The sequence below is a fragment of the Carassius auratus genome, chromosome 12 (genome assembly GCF_003368295.1).
Source record: "Carassius auratus strain Wakin chromosome 12, ASM336829v1, whole genome shotgun sequence".
In the NCBI taxonomy this organism is placed as follows: domain Eukaryota; kingdom Metazoa; phylum Chordata; class Actinopteri; order Cypriniformes; family Cyprinidae; genus Carassius; species Carassius auratus.
In genome coordinates this window covers 16,871,522-16,886,916 of record NC_039254.1, presented here as the reverse complement: position 1 = coordinate 16,886,916, position 15,395 = coordinate 16,871,522, and the positions used below count along the sequence as shown (strand labels likewise).

Genomic DNA, 15,395 nt, shown 5'->3' with positions numbered 1-15,395 from the left:
GCTACGTGGCAAACAAGTTACCAGTAGGTTCGGTAGATTGTCAGAAAACAAACAAGACCCAGCATTCATGATATGCACGCTCTTAAGGCTGTGCAATTGGGCAATTAGTTGAAAGGGGTGTGTTCAAAAAAATAGCAGTGTCTACCTTTGACTGTACAAACTCAAAACTATTTTGTACAAACATTTTTTTTTCTGGGATTTAGCAATCCTGTGAATCACTAAACTAATATTTAGTTGTATGACCACAGTTTTTTAAAACTGCTTGACATCTGTGTGGCATGGAGTCAACCAACTTGTGGCACCTCTCAGCTGTTATTCCACTCCATGATTCTTTAACAACATTCCACAATTCATTCACATTTCTTGGTTTTGCTTCAGAAACAGCATTTTTGATATCACCCCACAAGTTCTCAATTGGATTAAGGTCTGGAGATTGGGCTGGCCACTCCATAACATTAATTTTGTTGGTTTGGAACCAAGACTTTGCCCGTTTACTAGTGTGTTTTGGGTCATTGTCTTGTTGAAACAACCATTTCAAGGGCATGTCCTCTTCAGCATAGGGCAACATGACCTCTTCAAGTATTTTAACATATGCAAACTGATCCATGATCCCTGGTATGCGATAAATAGGCCCAACACCATAGTAGGAGAAACATGCCTATATCATGATGCTTGCACCTCCATGCTTCACTGTCTTCACTGTGTACTGTGGCTTGAATTCAGAGTTTGGGGGTCGTCTCACAAACTGCCTGTGGCCCTTGGACCCAAAAAGAACAATTTTACTCTCATCAGTCCACAAAATGTTCCTCCATTTCTCTTTAGGCCAGTTGATGTGTTCTTTGGCAAATTGTAACCTCTTCTGCACATGCCTTTTTTTTAACAGAGGGACTTTGCGGGGGATTCTTGAAAATAGATTAGCTTCACACAGACGTCTTCTAACTGTCACAGTACTTACAGGTAACTCCAGACTGTCTTTGATCATCCTGGAGGTGATCATTGGCTGAGCCTTTGCCATTCTGGTTATTCTTCTATCCATTTTGATGGTTGTCTTCCGTTTTCTTCCACGTCTCTCTGGTTTTGCTCTCCATTTTAAGGCATTGGAGATCATTTTAGCTGAACAGCCTATCATTTTTTGCACCTCTTTATAGGTTTTCCCCTCTCTAATCAACTTTTTAATCAAAGTACGCTGTTCTTCTGAACAATGTCTTGAACGACCCATTTTCCTCAGCTTTCAAATGCATGTTCAACAAGTGTTGGCTTCATCCTTAAATAGGGGCCACCTGATTCACACCTGTTTCTTCACAAAATTGATGACCTCAGTGATTGAATGCCACACTGCTATTTTTTTGAACACACCCCTTTCAACTAATTCAACTAATTGCCCAATTGCACAGCCTTAAGAGCGTGCATATCATGAATGCTGGGTCTCATTTGTTTTCTGACAATCTACTGAACCTACTGGTAACTTGTTTGCCACGTAGCAATAAAAAATATACGAAAAACCTTGATTATTCTGGTTAGTCACATTGTACTGCTATTATTTTGAACAATACTGTATTTTAGCCATATTTTTAGATTCAATGACAGCGTGCTGTGTCTGCTTCCATTCAATTTCAGACAAACAGGAATGTAAATGATTTATATGATCAAGCCTTGTGCAATGACATTCGTACAGTTTTTATGCAAATGTCTCTTCAGAATCATTGCCGTAAGTTCATGGTGGCAACTTCGCACTATGATGTTTTAATAACATACCTGTGGTTTCAACTTCTTTAAGGACAATTCCTCATTTCTCCACTGTAATTGTCCCTTTAAAGTCATTTATTTGTTGTGATAATTTTCATAATCAGATGTGTGATGTATCACTTTTCATTAAATGTTTTTGACCTTACCCTTTCACAAACCTAAGTAAGCTTGTGACAATCAAGGCAAAAGCCAAGTTAAGTCAGAGCAGGGACTGAAAGCCAGTACTATTTGCACTTAATTAATGACCAGTAAACTTCTTTTTGTTTTAAAAAACAGAAAGCAGTGACAATCACATCAATGAATACTGCATGCAAAAATCTATTTATATTGAACAGAGTGTCAAACAGTATATATTTATGACTGAGAAAATCTTTGAATATCAGGAAACTATTTCTGTGCTTAACCTACAGTTTATGGATTTTTTTATGAATTCAAAGACACTCTCTCTTTGTGTGTTTGTGAAGGAGAGAGAGAAAAATAAGGATTTACAATGAGGTCTGAAAGCACTAGTGAAATTGCTTCTTTTTCATTCTTTTAAAATTAACAACACACTTTGTTACTCAAATATGATCAGCACAACATGAAACGTTGAACTGAAAAATTAACATTAATTTCAGACTTTTCAGAATCTTGCTTTTTATTTAATGACAGCCACTCTTAAAGGAATAGTTCACCCAAAAATGAAAATCTAAATAAAAAATGTGATCATCCTCAGCTCATCCAAAATGTAGAGGAGTTTGTTTCTTCATCAGATTTGGAGAAATGTAGCATTGCATCACTTGCTCACCAATGGATGCTCTGCAGTGAATGGGTGCCGTCAGAATGAGAGTCCAAACAGCTGATAAAAACCTCACAATAATCCACACCACTCCAGTCCATCAGTTAATGAATTGTGAATGAAAAGCTGAAAGTGTTTTTGTGAGAAACAAATCCATCATTAATGTGTTTTGGCTTTAAAGTGTTTGTCCTGGACAGAATTTGAGTCCATAATTGATTTACATTAATTGATGAATTGGAGTCGTGTAGATTACCTGTGGATTACTGTTATGTTTTTTTTTAATGCTAAATTTCTCCAAATCTGACTATTCCTTCAAACTTTTAAAATATTTTAATGTCAATATTTTGACCCTACTGTACTATATGTGGATGTTGTTTTCACTGAAGATAGTCAACCTACTTCATGTCTGCATTAAACCCTTTAATAAAATATATATCTTGCAATCATGAACTGTGTGTTGTAATTCTCAAATACAGCATCATCCCAATTGATCATTATCATTTTAGTCCATTTAACCAAACAAGCATATAACATTTTTCAGTACATACACACATGTAAATGGTTTCACTTCCAAAAGGGATATTCTGATTGCATTGCACCTGTCACATGTATTTTATATCTCTTTATGTATATCCTGTTTACCAGTTTCATATTTTTGAATCTAAACAAAGCCACTTGACGAGTCATTATATTAGCTGTAAATAGTTTTAGTGATGCAGGAATTAACCAAGATTGTCTAGCCATTAATATATCACTGTGTATCTCTCTTCCCCTTACTTGGCCTCTCTCTCTCAAAGCATAAGTGATACAGTGTCATGTACCACTAATAGTGCTTTCAGATGCACTCTCTGGCAGTTGGGGGGTTGGGAAAGATGAGAGAGAAGTAGCACTGATGGTTTGAGGGCACTTTCAAACAGCAGGAAATGGACATTCTAGAGCTCACAGATATGATCATGCAGGTCTTATATTGTCTGTCCTGCAATAACTTTGTATGACTTTGACATCAAAAGTATAAATGAAAACAAATCATGTCTGACAACACAAAGTGAAGAGGAACTGATCTGTGAAGTCCAAATGAAGAATCTGCTCACAGACATTTGGGCAGTTTTTTACACACACACACACACACACACACACACACACACACACACACACACACACACACACAAACACAAACACACAGACACATGCACACACATCCACATGACCCCCCCCCCCCCCCCCCCCACCACACACACACACACACACATGCACATGCACACACAAACACACACACACGTGCACACACATCCACATGACCCCCCCGCCACACCCACACACCCACACTTTATATATACACAGTACAGACCAAAAGTTTGGACACACCTTCTCATTCAAAGAGTTTTCTTTATTTCCATGACTATGAAAATTGTAGATTCACACTGAAGGCATCAAAACTATGAATTAACACATGTGAATTATATATGGAATTATATAAATAACAAAAAAGTGTGAAACAACTGAAAATATGTCATATTCTAGGTTCTTCAAAGTAGCCACCTTTTGCTTTGATTACTGCTTTGCACACTCTTGGCGTTCTCTTGATGAGCTTCAAGAGGTAGTCACCTGAAATGGTCTTCAACAGTCTTGAAGGAGTTCCCCGAGAGATGCTTAGCACTTGTTGGCCCTTTTGCCTTCTGTCTGCGGTCCAGCTCACCTCTAAACCATCTCGATTGGGTTCAGGTCCGGTGACTGTGGAGGCCAGGTCATCTGGCCAGCACCCCATCACTCTCCTAGTTAGTTATTGGTGACAAGTATAGAAGTCCATTTCTAACACACACACACACACACAAAAACGTGACTTTATTACAAGTTTATTTCTTCCTATTCAGACTTTGTTTCTATAAACTTACAATTCTGAGAAAACATGTCAATAAGTTGTGGAAACAGTACAAACTTTAAGATTTAAACTAAAAATAGCAAGAAACCTAGTCTAAATTGTGAGATATAAATTCTGACTTTTTTTTCAGAACTGTGACAAACAAGGTATGAATATTGAGATATATACTCTGAAAAAAATGAAATAAAAGGCACAGTTACTTTTATTTATGTATTATTTTTAATTTCATGGCACAAACAAGCTTTCATAAAGTGATTACTTTGAGTAAGTCAGAGTATCATTCACTTAACTAAATTATTGATTTTGCTTTGACTTTGTTAGAAAAATTTCTTCATCAATATTGTGTGCAAAAAGTAAGCTAGTCAATATTGATGTATGGTTTATTGAATTGTTGTATAAAAGCAATATCAAGGTGTGGTCCAATTTTGCACAAAAAGTAAACTGTCAACAGTTCACACACACGTCAATTTCAAACCAGGCAGCTTCTCTTGGTCTGTGCAGTGGATTTGAACAGCTTGAACATGAACAAAATCAGTTTTTATGAATGTGTGGAATGTGAAATGACTGGATTATACTCACCAGCCTTCACCAAGCAACGGCTATGTCACCACACCTCAATATCAGCTCATATTATGAACAATAGCTGTCACAGTATGATATTGCTAATCAAGGTCCTGTTTTTCCATCATTTACCACATGTTTATGTGACTGACGTGCCTTGAGAAATATGTTGAAATTTGTCCTATGACAAGAAGAGTGTTACAAAACTGCATGACTTTGCAGTTCAGATGAGATGTTTATACTTCTGTTAAATACACTGGGGCCTAAACATCGAAGTAAAATCAGTGTCCTAACTTGTTTCTTAAAACACAAGCACACACAGACACACACATACACAAACACACACACACACACACACACGTTTGTTTTTGTGAAAAGTGTCGACATCCCATAGGCATAACGGTTTTTATACTACAAACTGTATATGTTATGGCCATACACCAACCCTACACCTAAACCTAACCCTAAAAGCTTGCAATTTAACTTTCTAAAAAAAAAACAAAAAAAAAAAAACTCATAAGTCACCCTGTGTCATAACCATGTCATTATACAAAGTTGTGTCCTGATATGTAACAAAAACATGACAACCCCCCCCCCCCCACACACACACACACACACACGCACATCTGTGAATATCCTGGTCCCTTGTGATCTTTTCTTCCTGCTTCTACTTCCTGTCACACTATCCTATTTTAGGCATTATTTTAAAGTTTCATTTGTCACTGATGTCTCAATTATATGTATATATACATATATATATATATATATATATATATATATATATATATAACTATATAAACTCAGGGATTATGTATTTTCACTACAGATTTTTATAAGGGGGATTATAAAATATTGCAGATGAAAAAAAATATACATTCTGTTTTTGGTTTGTTCTAAGTGTTTTACTGAGGGTGACGACTCTTAAGAAACAGAGCATTATTGAGTGTTGTAACGGTTTGAAACATCCTGTTTCTTTCAGTTATGGGTGTGACTGCACCTTTACCTCATCTGTGCTTTGTGGGTTTTGGTGTTTTTTGACTGATTTATGTCACAGAAAATCTGAGAATGGCAAAGCTGAAACAAGGCATAATTTAATAATTCATGTTAATATTAATTATGTATATTTAATGCTTATTTGATTCACCAGGAAGTGAAAGATTCTTATAGAGATTTTTCAGAATACACACACAGAGAGAGAGAGAGAGAGAGAGAGAGAGAGAGAGAGAGAGAGAGCTCTTCATCGATTGGTCTCTGCCCTGCCTAGTCCTCAGAGGGATAAACTGAAGCAGCAAGAGGAACGCACATAACGGTATGAGAAAATAAGCTGCATTACCCTTTCAATAAAATCAGATTGTCTGGAGCTGTTTATTTATTTGTTATTCTGTCCAGGCAGATGACTTTCTCAGGATATCTTTGGTTGGTTTACCTGACCTGCACTGTGCTTGTGTTTTTCTCACCGGTTCATTTGGCTCCGATGCCGGACCAGTACTCTCGGGGTGTGGTAAGATGAGCTTTACTCTGCAACACTATAAGTTAAATATTTTAATAAATAGGAAAACAAACACTGCACCATGTCTTATGTGGGTTTGGGTTCTATTGTTTTTGATGTACATAAGTCAGCATACTTTCATATGTGTAAATTCCCTGTGTGCCAGATTGGAGTTATATTAGTCAGTGGAATTTCTTTGAGTTTTTGTTTTGTTATTTTTGAAGAGAAGAGGGAAGCGCAGGGGCCACAATGTGTTACTTAACATGAATATGAGCTTAAATTGTGGATTCAGACCAGGTATTCTAGTGACAAACTATATTCAACAATTCAATTATCTTCATTAGATAACTAACTAGCTTGTAGAATAAACAAAAATAAATAAAAAAAAAGTTTAAATTGTTAATTGGACAGTTACACATGGAAAGGAGAAAATAAAAGTCAAGTCTGTTAATAATCTTAATGCAAAAAAGTGTGTTTAGATTATTCATACTGCACTACGTTAATCACACAGTTTGTGTAAAAAATAAATAAATGAATAGATAAATAAAAGTGCTGTTTGACCCAATGATATAATAATATAATTCTTATTAGATAAATCTCTGCACCATATCTCGTAATGGAGGTTGAACAAATAAAGCATAAACTTGGAGGGACCTTCCCATGTAAAAGGAACTGAGAATATTTCTGCCATCACCAAGAAATAATCTGAATATAATCTGATAATTATAATATGAATCATTTAACAAACGTGTCTTCTCATAGGATAAGGATGATATTTATTCTCATAAATAATTATAAGACACTGATGCATCATTCTAGGATTCTATAGGCTGTGGTACTATTTGCCACTTCACATCCTGTGACGTCGACATGATGCAGATTTTTAAGTCGGGATGACAAACCTCAAAAATGAAGCAGTTCTCTGCTAAAATTAAAATAAACATTTTTAACTGCGAGCATTTTTTACATTTTCAAGACCAACTCTCCAAAACAGTCTATGCATCAGAGATAAGATTGCTAGCAATTTGCCATTTTTCGCATAATTGTGTAAAATGCACCTCAACCTTGTAAGAATTATCAAAAACTCGGCAGAAGACATTTTGAAAGTGTCTGTATCGACTGAATGATGTGTTGGACACACTTGTTTTTTTTTTTTTTTTCAAGTCAAATACATAACCAATACAAAATGTTAAATAATAAAAAAATTTATTAATTAGCACATCCTTTTTTTGTAATCGATATAATATATTATTTAAAAAAGTGTCTTTTTGCCCTTGGTAAGTTGTACTAAAATTTTTAGCGTGTGATTTTTCTTAGGACTGGTTAAGCAGGTATGGATATCTGCCCCCTGCGGACCCCCGCACAGGAAAGCTGCAGACTAAAGAAGGCATTGAAAGAGCCATCAAAGAAATGCAGCGTTTCGCTGGCCTCAAAGACACAGGCAAACTTGGTAAGTGCAACACAAGCAGGAAATGTCCTAACGGCGTTGTTTCACATGTGCTTTTTTCTGTGTTTTCCCCCGTTTCTTTCAGCAGTGTTTTTTCAAAAAACAAAACAAGGCAAAAACAAACAAAAAAAATCCCCAATGTTTTCATTTCTTCATTAATGCAAGTGTAATGAAAATATGTAGTGTGACCTTTTCCTCAGTTGGTGGCTTGTACTTGTAAATGGTTTGGTCAATACATTTCTAGAGAAAGACTTATTCCTACCCACATGGGTTTATATTTCATGTGTTGTAATGGGCTCTGTATCTCTGTGAGTCTATATATTGATCTGGGACCTTCTGTCCTGTGCTTCTCTAGACAGTGACACCCTGAAACTGATGAACACGCCACGGTGTTCACTACCAGACATTATAGGGTCTGAGGACATGCTGAAAAAGCGGAGGAGGAAAAGAAGATATGCAACCACTGGGCTTCGCTGGAAAAAGTCTGACCTCACATGGAGGTCTGCTTTGTTAAACAAACACTGTTTTCACAATTGTATACATTAACACCAGTCACTGAATTATCTTTGTTCCCCTTTAGCATCCAGAATTACCCATCTCTCCCTCCGTCCCTCAAACCCAATGATGTGAAGGCTATTATAGACTATGCCTTCAAAACCTGGAGTGATGTCACCAACCTCAAGTTTCACGCTACGTCCTCGAGTGAGCAGGACCGAGCTGATATCGAGATCTCTTTCGCTCGCTCGCTCCATGATGACGGCTATCCATTTGACGGGAAGGGAGGGACACTTGCTCATGCCTTCTTCCCAGGGGAAGCTGATGTTTCTGGGGATACACATTTTGACGACGAGGAGAGCTGGACCTACTTAGGCAAGAGACTTTATTAAATATTCAGTCAGTGTTTAATAGATGAATGGCAGTCCCAGTGGTTACAGAATATTTATTGATGAATCAATTTTGGTGATTTAAAAATTCTTCTGATTATTCTACCAAAAACAAATGCTTTAAACTAAATAAGGTCTCTAACACTTTGTACAACACAGGTTGTTTTTAAAGTAGCTCCACATTAATAAACAGAAAACTAACAGTGTTTATTTTGTATAATTCACCAATTATGAAACCAAGGTTTAAAGCAAGAAGATAATAGTGTACGGAAGATAATAGTGTACATTTTCATCAAATATGTATTGCTGTCATTTCCATCTTGCCATTAATTTGAGAATTTTTTTTAAATATTTGGTTTATTATGGAAAAATGAGAACTGAAACATTTCATCCAGATAATAAAAAAAAAGAGGAAAATTTTTTTTCAGATTTTATCTCTCTAACATTTTTTTAATCCGAGAGCAGCTTTCTAAACTGTCGTTATTTTTATTACTATACTGAAATACATTTAATATAGAAACAATTCTCACTCAGACAGTTAATTACAAAGAATTAAACGGTAAAACTTTTAAAAAGGGAACCACATTCACTTTAAACCATGACTTTTATCTCAGTGACCTCCTAATTTGCTGCTTATTAATTATTAATAAGGTAGATGTTATATTTTAGAGTATGGGGTCAGATTAAGTGATCTAGAATAAAGTAATTCAGAATAAGGCATTAATATGTGCTTTATTGCACTGATAAAAAGCCTATCTGCTAGTAATATGTTAATGCTGAGAATAGGTCCTTAATATAAAGTGTTACCAATAGGACATGCAAGAGCGAAACAGCATTTTCTTGTAAAATGCATTCTGATAATCTATATTTTATTTAAACTTCAACTTCAACTTCAACTACAAAATCAGCGTTAAAGTGTATAAGTTTAGAATTAGTGTACTGCTAACACAGTCTGAGAGTTACTCGTACTATTATAGTATCTGCTATCTTTATTTTAGGGCATTTGATTAATCGTTTACAATTACATATGAAATGTAGTTTGAAGAAGTTTATCTTTCTTTTCTTCAGTTGATGAATCACTCACTTACGAATGTTATTATGCATAAATGGAAATCTCAATCTGTTTAGATGATAGTGGCACTGATTTGTTCGCGGTGGCTGTGCATGAATTTGGTCATGCCCTGGGCCTCTCTCATTCCTCCTCTCATCCGTCCATCATGCGGCCGTACTACCAGGGTCCCGTTGGAGATATCGCATCCTACACTCTTCCAGAAGATGATCGCTATGCCATTCAGTCACTCTACGGTAAGAGCATGTTCAGACGCTTTAGTTACCTGCTCTGGTCTTTACAATTTCTACTAGATCCCCAGAAATAAATATTGTGTTCACTTTCATGCCATTTCGAAAACCTGGAAGATCAATGAATGATCTTCATTTAATAGCTTTATGTGAAAAAACTATCCTTTTAATAAGAATGCAATGCAAGAATGTAATGTAAGTGTAACTCTTTTTGTATTATTATTGATTAGATTAGTTCATTTATTAGATCATGGTCTAAAACCTGTTGTTTCAGTTTATCATGAACTGACCACATCTAAATTTGGTTTTGGTTTGTGTCTTGACAGGAAGGAAGAGCAGCTTGTCAACACCATCCCCAAATCATCCTACATCACACTTACCCAAACCTCCAAATCCACCTCGACCCAGAGTACCATCACAGTAAGTCATGTTTATCAAAACACATACACAATTATGGTAATAATAATTTTTTTTGAGCTGCCAAACAGCATATTAAGATAATTTCTAAATGAACATGCAACTCTGAGTGGAGACAGGAGTAATGATGCTTAAAATTCTGCTTTGATCACTGGAATAGATTATATTTTTCAATGCATTACAATAGAAAACCGTTATTTTAAATTGTAATAATTGCAATATTACTGTGTTACAGTATCAAATAAATGCATCCTTGGTGAGCAGAAGAGACGTTTTGAACAGTAGCATAGATACACACTGCTCCAGCAGTCAATAATATTTTAAAGTGTTCATGAGCTCTGTGACCTCTCTCTTTGTCTAGACCTGATCCCTCAGCCCAGAATCGCTGTGAAGGAGGATTTGATGCAGTGGCAAATATCAGAGGAGAGGTTTTCTTTTTTAAAGGTATCCAGTGACTATTCTTCCAAATGCACAGATTTTGCAAGGCAAATACAGTTGATAATCTTAAAGTCAACTTGCTTGAGACTTAAGCCTGCTGTTTTAATGTAAGACGAGTACAAATTTGAAATAATAGATGTCACCAAACATTCTCCAGCTATATATAATTATTTGCATGATTAGTACAAGTTTTCATAAATGTAATGATTACATATGCAAATTATGCATAATCTAATTTGTGTTAAATCATAATCAAATTTCCGGTACACAACTGGAAATAGAAAAGTGCAATAAAATAAACACATTTGTATTATGGATGTTTTCTTTCCATCAGTCTGAAAGAAGACAAATTAATGAAGCAAAATAGCCCAAAATCTTTGTTGATTGATAAGAAACAACGGATTTATCTGTAGTGTAAAATTGATTCGAATCAAATGTAAAAGAATATTTTGTTTTGCTATTGATCTTGTCTAGGTCCATATTTCTGGCGAATCCAGCGGACTGGTTCTCTTGTGTCCCTCCATCCTGCTCTCGTAGAAAACTTCTGGTTCGGTCTTCCTCCCGGCACTAACAAGATAGATGCAGTTTATGAAAGAAAAACGGATAGCAAGATCATATTCTTCATAGGTTAGTTCCTTTGTACTCAATGGAAGGAAAAATCAGTTTGAACAAGCATATTTCTGTAAGTCAGTGCTGAACTTTTTCCACACAGGCTCACAGTACTGGGTATTTAAGGACAATTTGGTGGTTTCTGGCTACCCACGTCCACTGTCAGACTGGGGGCTGATCTCTCAAGATGGAAGTGAGGTGAAGAGGGTGGATGCAGCCTTTATTTGGGCTCATAATGGAAAAACCTACATCTTCAGTGGTGAAATGTTCTGGAGGTTTTCTGAAGGCCTGGAGTCTGGGAAGCGACGTCCAGATGCAGGTTATCCCAGAAACTCCTACCTCTGGAAGGGTGCACCCAGTAACCCCGATGACATCATCACCTGGGGAGACGGTAATGTAGAGAAAGTCTGCATTTTTAGCTAAGAAGCTTTGGCTTCAGTTGTTATCCCTCATATCAGTCTGTTCAGAATAGAGCACTGCAGTAATGATGTATGTTTGTATGCCAGTCTAAAAGTTTGCATCACCATTGTTCATCAGAATTTGTCCATTGGCTTTTGGATTATTGCAGAAAATAAGCTCTGTGACCAACAAGTTTCTGATTATTACTCATTTTATTCATTATCAAATGAACACACCTTTGAATTATAAAGCCTAAATACGTTAGAATTCAAAAAATAAAATGTAGGATATGAAAGAACTTAAATTTAATCTCTTTTAAAGACAATTTCCCTGAAAGTTTGTGTTAGAATAGTAGACTAATGAGTAGATCAATTAAAAGGTTAAAACAAATCATGAGTGATGTATTTCAGATTTTGTGTCAAAATATCTAGAGTTTAGCCAAAAACCCACTGACTGTGCTATAACGCTAATTTCCGAGTTTGGCCTACAAATTGTTATATTTTATAATTAAATAGTTTGTGTACTGTAAAGCATGGGGTTATACTGTATACAACCACACACACACACATGCCTTTCTGTTGATTCTCTTTTACTGGGATTCTGCTATGTCTGTCATTGGTTATGCAATTATTCCACTAAATTGTTAAAATATAATTATTAATAGAATACTTTATTTGGTATTGTACACTAATGACACTTTAAAATACAGAAAGTCACAATGCAGTCCACTCCGTTTGATCTTCCATGTCTGCATAACAAATTTTTCAGAATTAATATCAAACACATGTTTTGTTTTCACTCATTACTTGATTAACAATGCAGAAGACACTAGAAAAGTAAATGTAAACATTCAGTCTGCAGCATTACTGCAGCTTTAAAATATTTAATGCAGAATGACACAATGCAGTATGTTGCACACAGATATTGGGTGATTTTTATTTAGATTTAACTATTTAAATCAACATTTCTCCAACTTATATGCATTTTATTTATTGTTTATTTCTTAACCTCTCAGGAGATGCCTATTTCTTCAAGGACAACGCATATTGGATTCTGAAGAGTGGAGGACTGGAACAAGACAATGTCAGTCACAAATCAACCGCAGTCGATTGGATGATGTGTCCAAAACCGACTCCAACAACGCTTCCTTCCAATCCACGTCAAAGAGGAGAATGTTACTGTGGCCTTAACGGAGCCTTACAGATGGGTGCTTCATCCTGGTTACTGTTCATCATATTACTGCTTTATCCAGGCATCCTTATCTGAGGCCACTTGCAATAAAAAGACAACAACATCATCATTATCATTATTTTTAAGGACTGTTTTAAAGCACTTAAAATTATATCCAATATCCAATATTACTTAAGAGCAGCTTTTGTTTCATGTTTTGATGCAAATTTAATTTATAAATTGATTTAAATGAATTATTTTTAGGATAACATTTGAGGACGAAACAAAATTAATTTTATGATTTTTATTTATTTATTGTTTTTGTTGTAAGCCTATCGTGTATTGTTCAGAATAATTAGTGTTATCCATTTGACTTTGTGCTTATATTTCATCTGTGGCCATAGGAAAGGTTTATCTAAATTACAATGGTTTGTCTAAATAAATTAATTTATGCCATGAAGGGGGCATGATATATTCTGGTCCATCTGATCTCTAGCTGCGATGACAAGTCTGATGCACATGGGGGCAATAACACACAGAAGGGCAGAGGTTTAACACTTCAACACATTGTCCAGCGTCATCACTGCTTAAGTTAACAAGGCCTGGAAATAAATTTGCTGGGACATTTTGATGAAGATGTGGGTCCTGCCTTGATGCTTTTCTTGTCTGGGTCTAAAATTTCTTAAATTCACAAATGCAATTCAAATAAGTGATGCAATCCTCATGATATTCAGATATCATGATGGCGAAAAAGCCTCATTTAAAGAACAAAATTAATGAGATGAAAGCATTATTATATTACCATTACTTACCACAATATACTAATTTGTTAAACCTTTTTGCAGCAATTCAAAATCATTTGACAAAACAAGCGTGCAGAAACACAGACAATGTGTCAAGGTCAATACGTTTCTTAAAATATCAGATAATTGGATTTTTTTTTTTTTTGAGTCCATGTAAGTATGTATTTGAACCCTTATTTGTAAAAGATTTTAATTTTTTGTCATGACCAATGTGCTCATCTGTTATCTGACAGCACAGCTCATCTCAACATTTCTCACAAACACCACACCATGTTTTATGTACATGACTCTTGTCCAGATTGAATCACTGCTAATGACCCAAATGTTCCAGATGCTTGTACCTTAGAAAATTATTTAATTAACATTTTTCACTCCAGACTTAGAAGTCCTCAGGACTCAGTATTGTTTTTATACTGAAAAACTAGATGTGTGTGTATATATATATATATATATATAGTAATGATAAAAAGAGCCAGTGTATATTAAGGAAACATTTCATATATGTTTTTGGTTTTAGTTTTACTCAACAATAATAACCCTGCTCAGACTTTGTTCTAATATTTCAGTGTCATGTGTGACTGTTTTTTTCTGTCACTGCATCAATCGACGTCAATAGAACTGGAATGTTCAGACTTTACCTATACACACCTTAAAGATTCAGGAACATTTTGTCATCTGAAAAGGCTAGTTACGATATAAGCTTTAGGCAAAATGTAATTGAAAAGATCACATTCTGCAGCAATCATTTGTTTTTAAAAGGTTTTTCATTGAACTACTCAGTGTGTGTCTTTCAGAACATGTTGCACAACTCCTTGTTCAATCTCTTGTTCTGTCCAGGCTGGACTATTGCAATGCTCTCTTGGCTGGTCTTCCAGGCAGTTCTATCAAACCTTTACAATTGATCCAGCAAAATAAATTTTTAATTAGCCGAAAAAAATGCACGTCGCACTTCTGGTTATCAGTTTACACTGGCTACCAATAACTGCTTGCATAAAATTCAAGGCATTAATCTTTGCCTACAAAACAACCACTAGCTCTGTACCCCTTTACCAATTTTTTTTTTACTTCAGACTTATGTGCCTCTAGAAGCTTGCGTTCTGCAAACAAGCTTATACAGAAAGTTTTCTGTGAGGGATAGGTTTGGTTTAGGGTGATAGAATGCATTGTTTGTACAGTAGGAAAACCATTACATCTATGGAGAGTCCTCACAAGGATAGTAAACCAGACACGATTGTGTGTGAACCACCTAAACTATATAAAATAAACTATTATGATCATTATAATCAAAATAATTACAATGTGTTCCAAATTATTATGTAAGTGAAATATCAATATGATGTTGGTATAAGAGTCAGATTTTTGTTTGTGTTGTTTTTCACATCATGTCAGGTAACTGGTATCAATCTCAGACTGGTTTGGTCAATAGTTTGCCAGGTCTTGTTAGGTAAATGGAAACCCCTACTTAAAGAGGTTGTT

The 15,395-nt window shown here is 35.5% G+C and overlaps 1 protein-coding gene across 2 annotated transcripts; it reads left to right on the top strand.

Moving 5' to 3' along the window:
- The first annotated feature begins 5,989 nt into the window (after window positions 1-5,989).
- On the top strand, window positions 5,990-13,586 carry LOC113111994 (matrix metalloproteinase-25-like). 2 transcript variants are annotated; one of them, XM_026277319.1, is made up of 11 exons: window positions 5,990-6,273; window positions 6,354-6,465; window positions 7,771-7,903; window positions 8,256-8,400; window positions 8,481-8,770; window positions 9,913-10,089; window positions 10,410-10,503; window positions 10,862-10,944; window positions 11,413-11,565; window positions 11,651-11,938; window positions 12,962-13,586. In XM_026277319.1, the coding sequence occupies exons 2-11, from the start codon at window positions 6,358-6,360 to the stop codon at window positions 13,210-13,212; spliced, it is 1,722 nt and encodes a 573-aa protein (XP_026133104.1). In that variant the 5' UTR covers window positions 5,990-6,273; window positions 6,354-6,357; the 3' UTR covers window positions 13,213-13,586. The 2 variants fall into 2 exon arrangements, with proteins under 2 accessions (XP_026133104.1, XP_026133105.1); XM_026277320.1 differs by having other exon boundaries at window positions 6,165-6,273; window positions 6,358-6,465.
- Window positions 13,587-15,395: the final 1,809 nt, after the last annotated feature.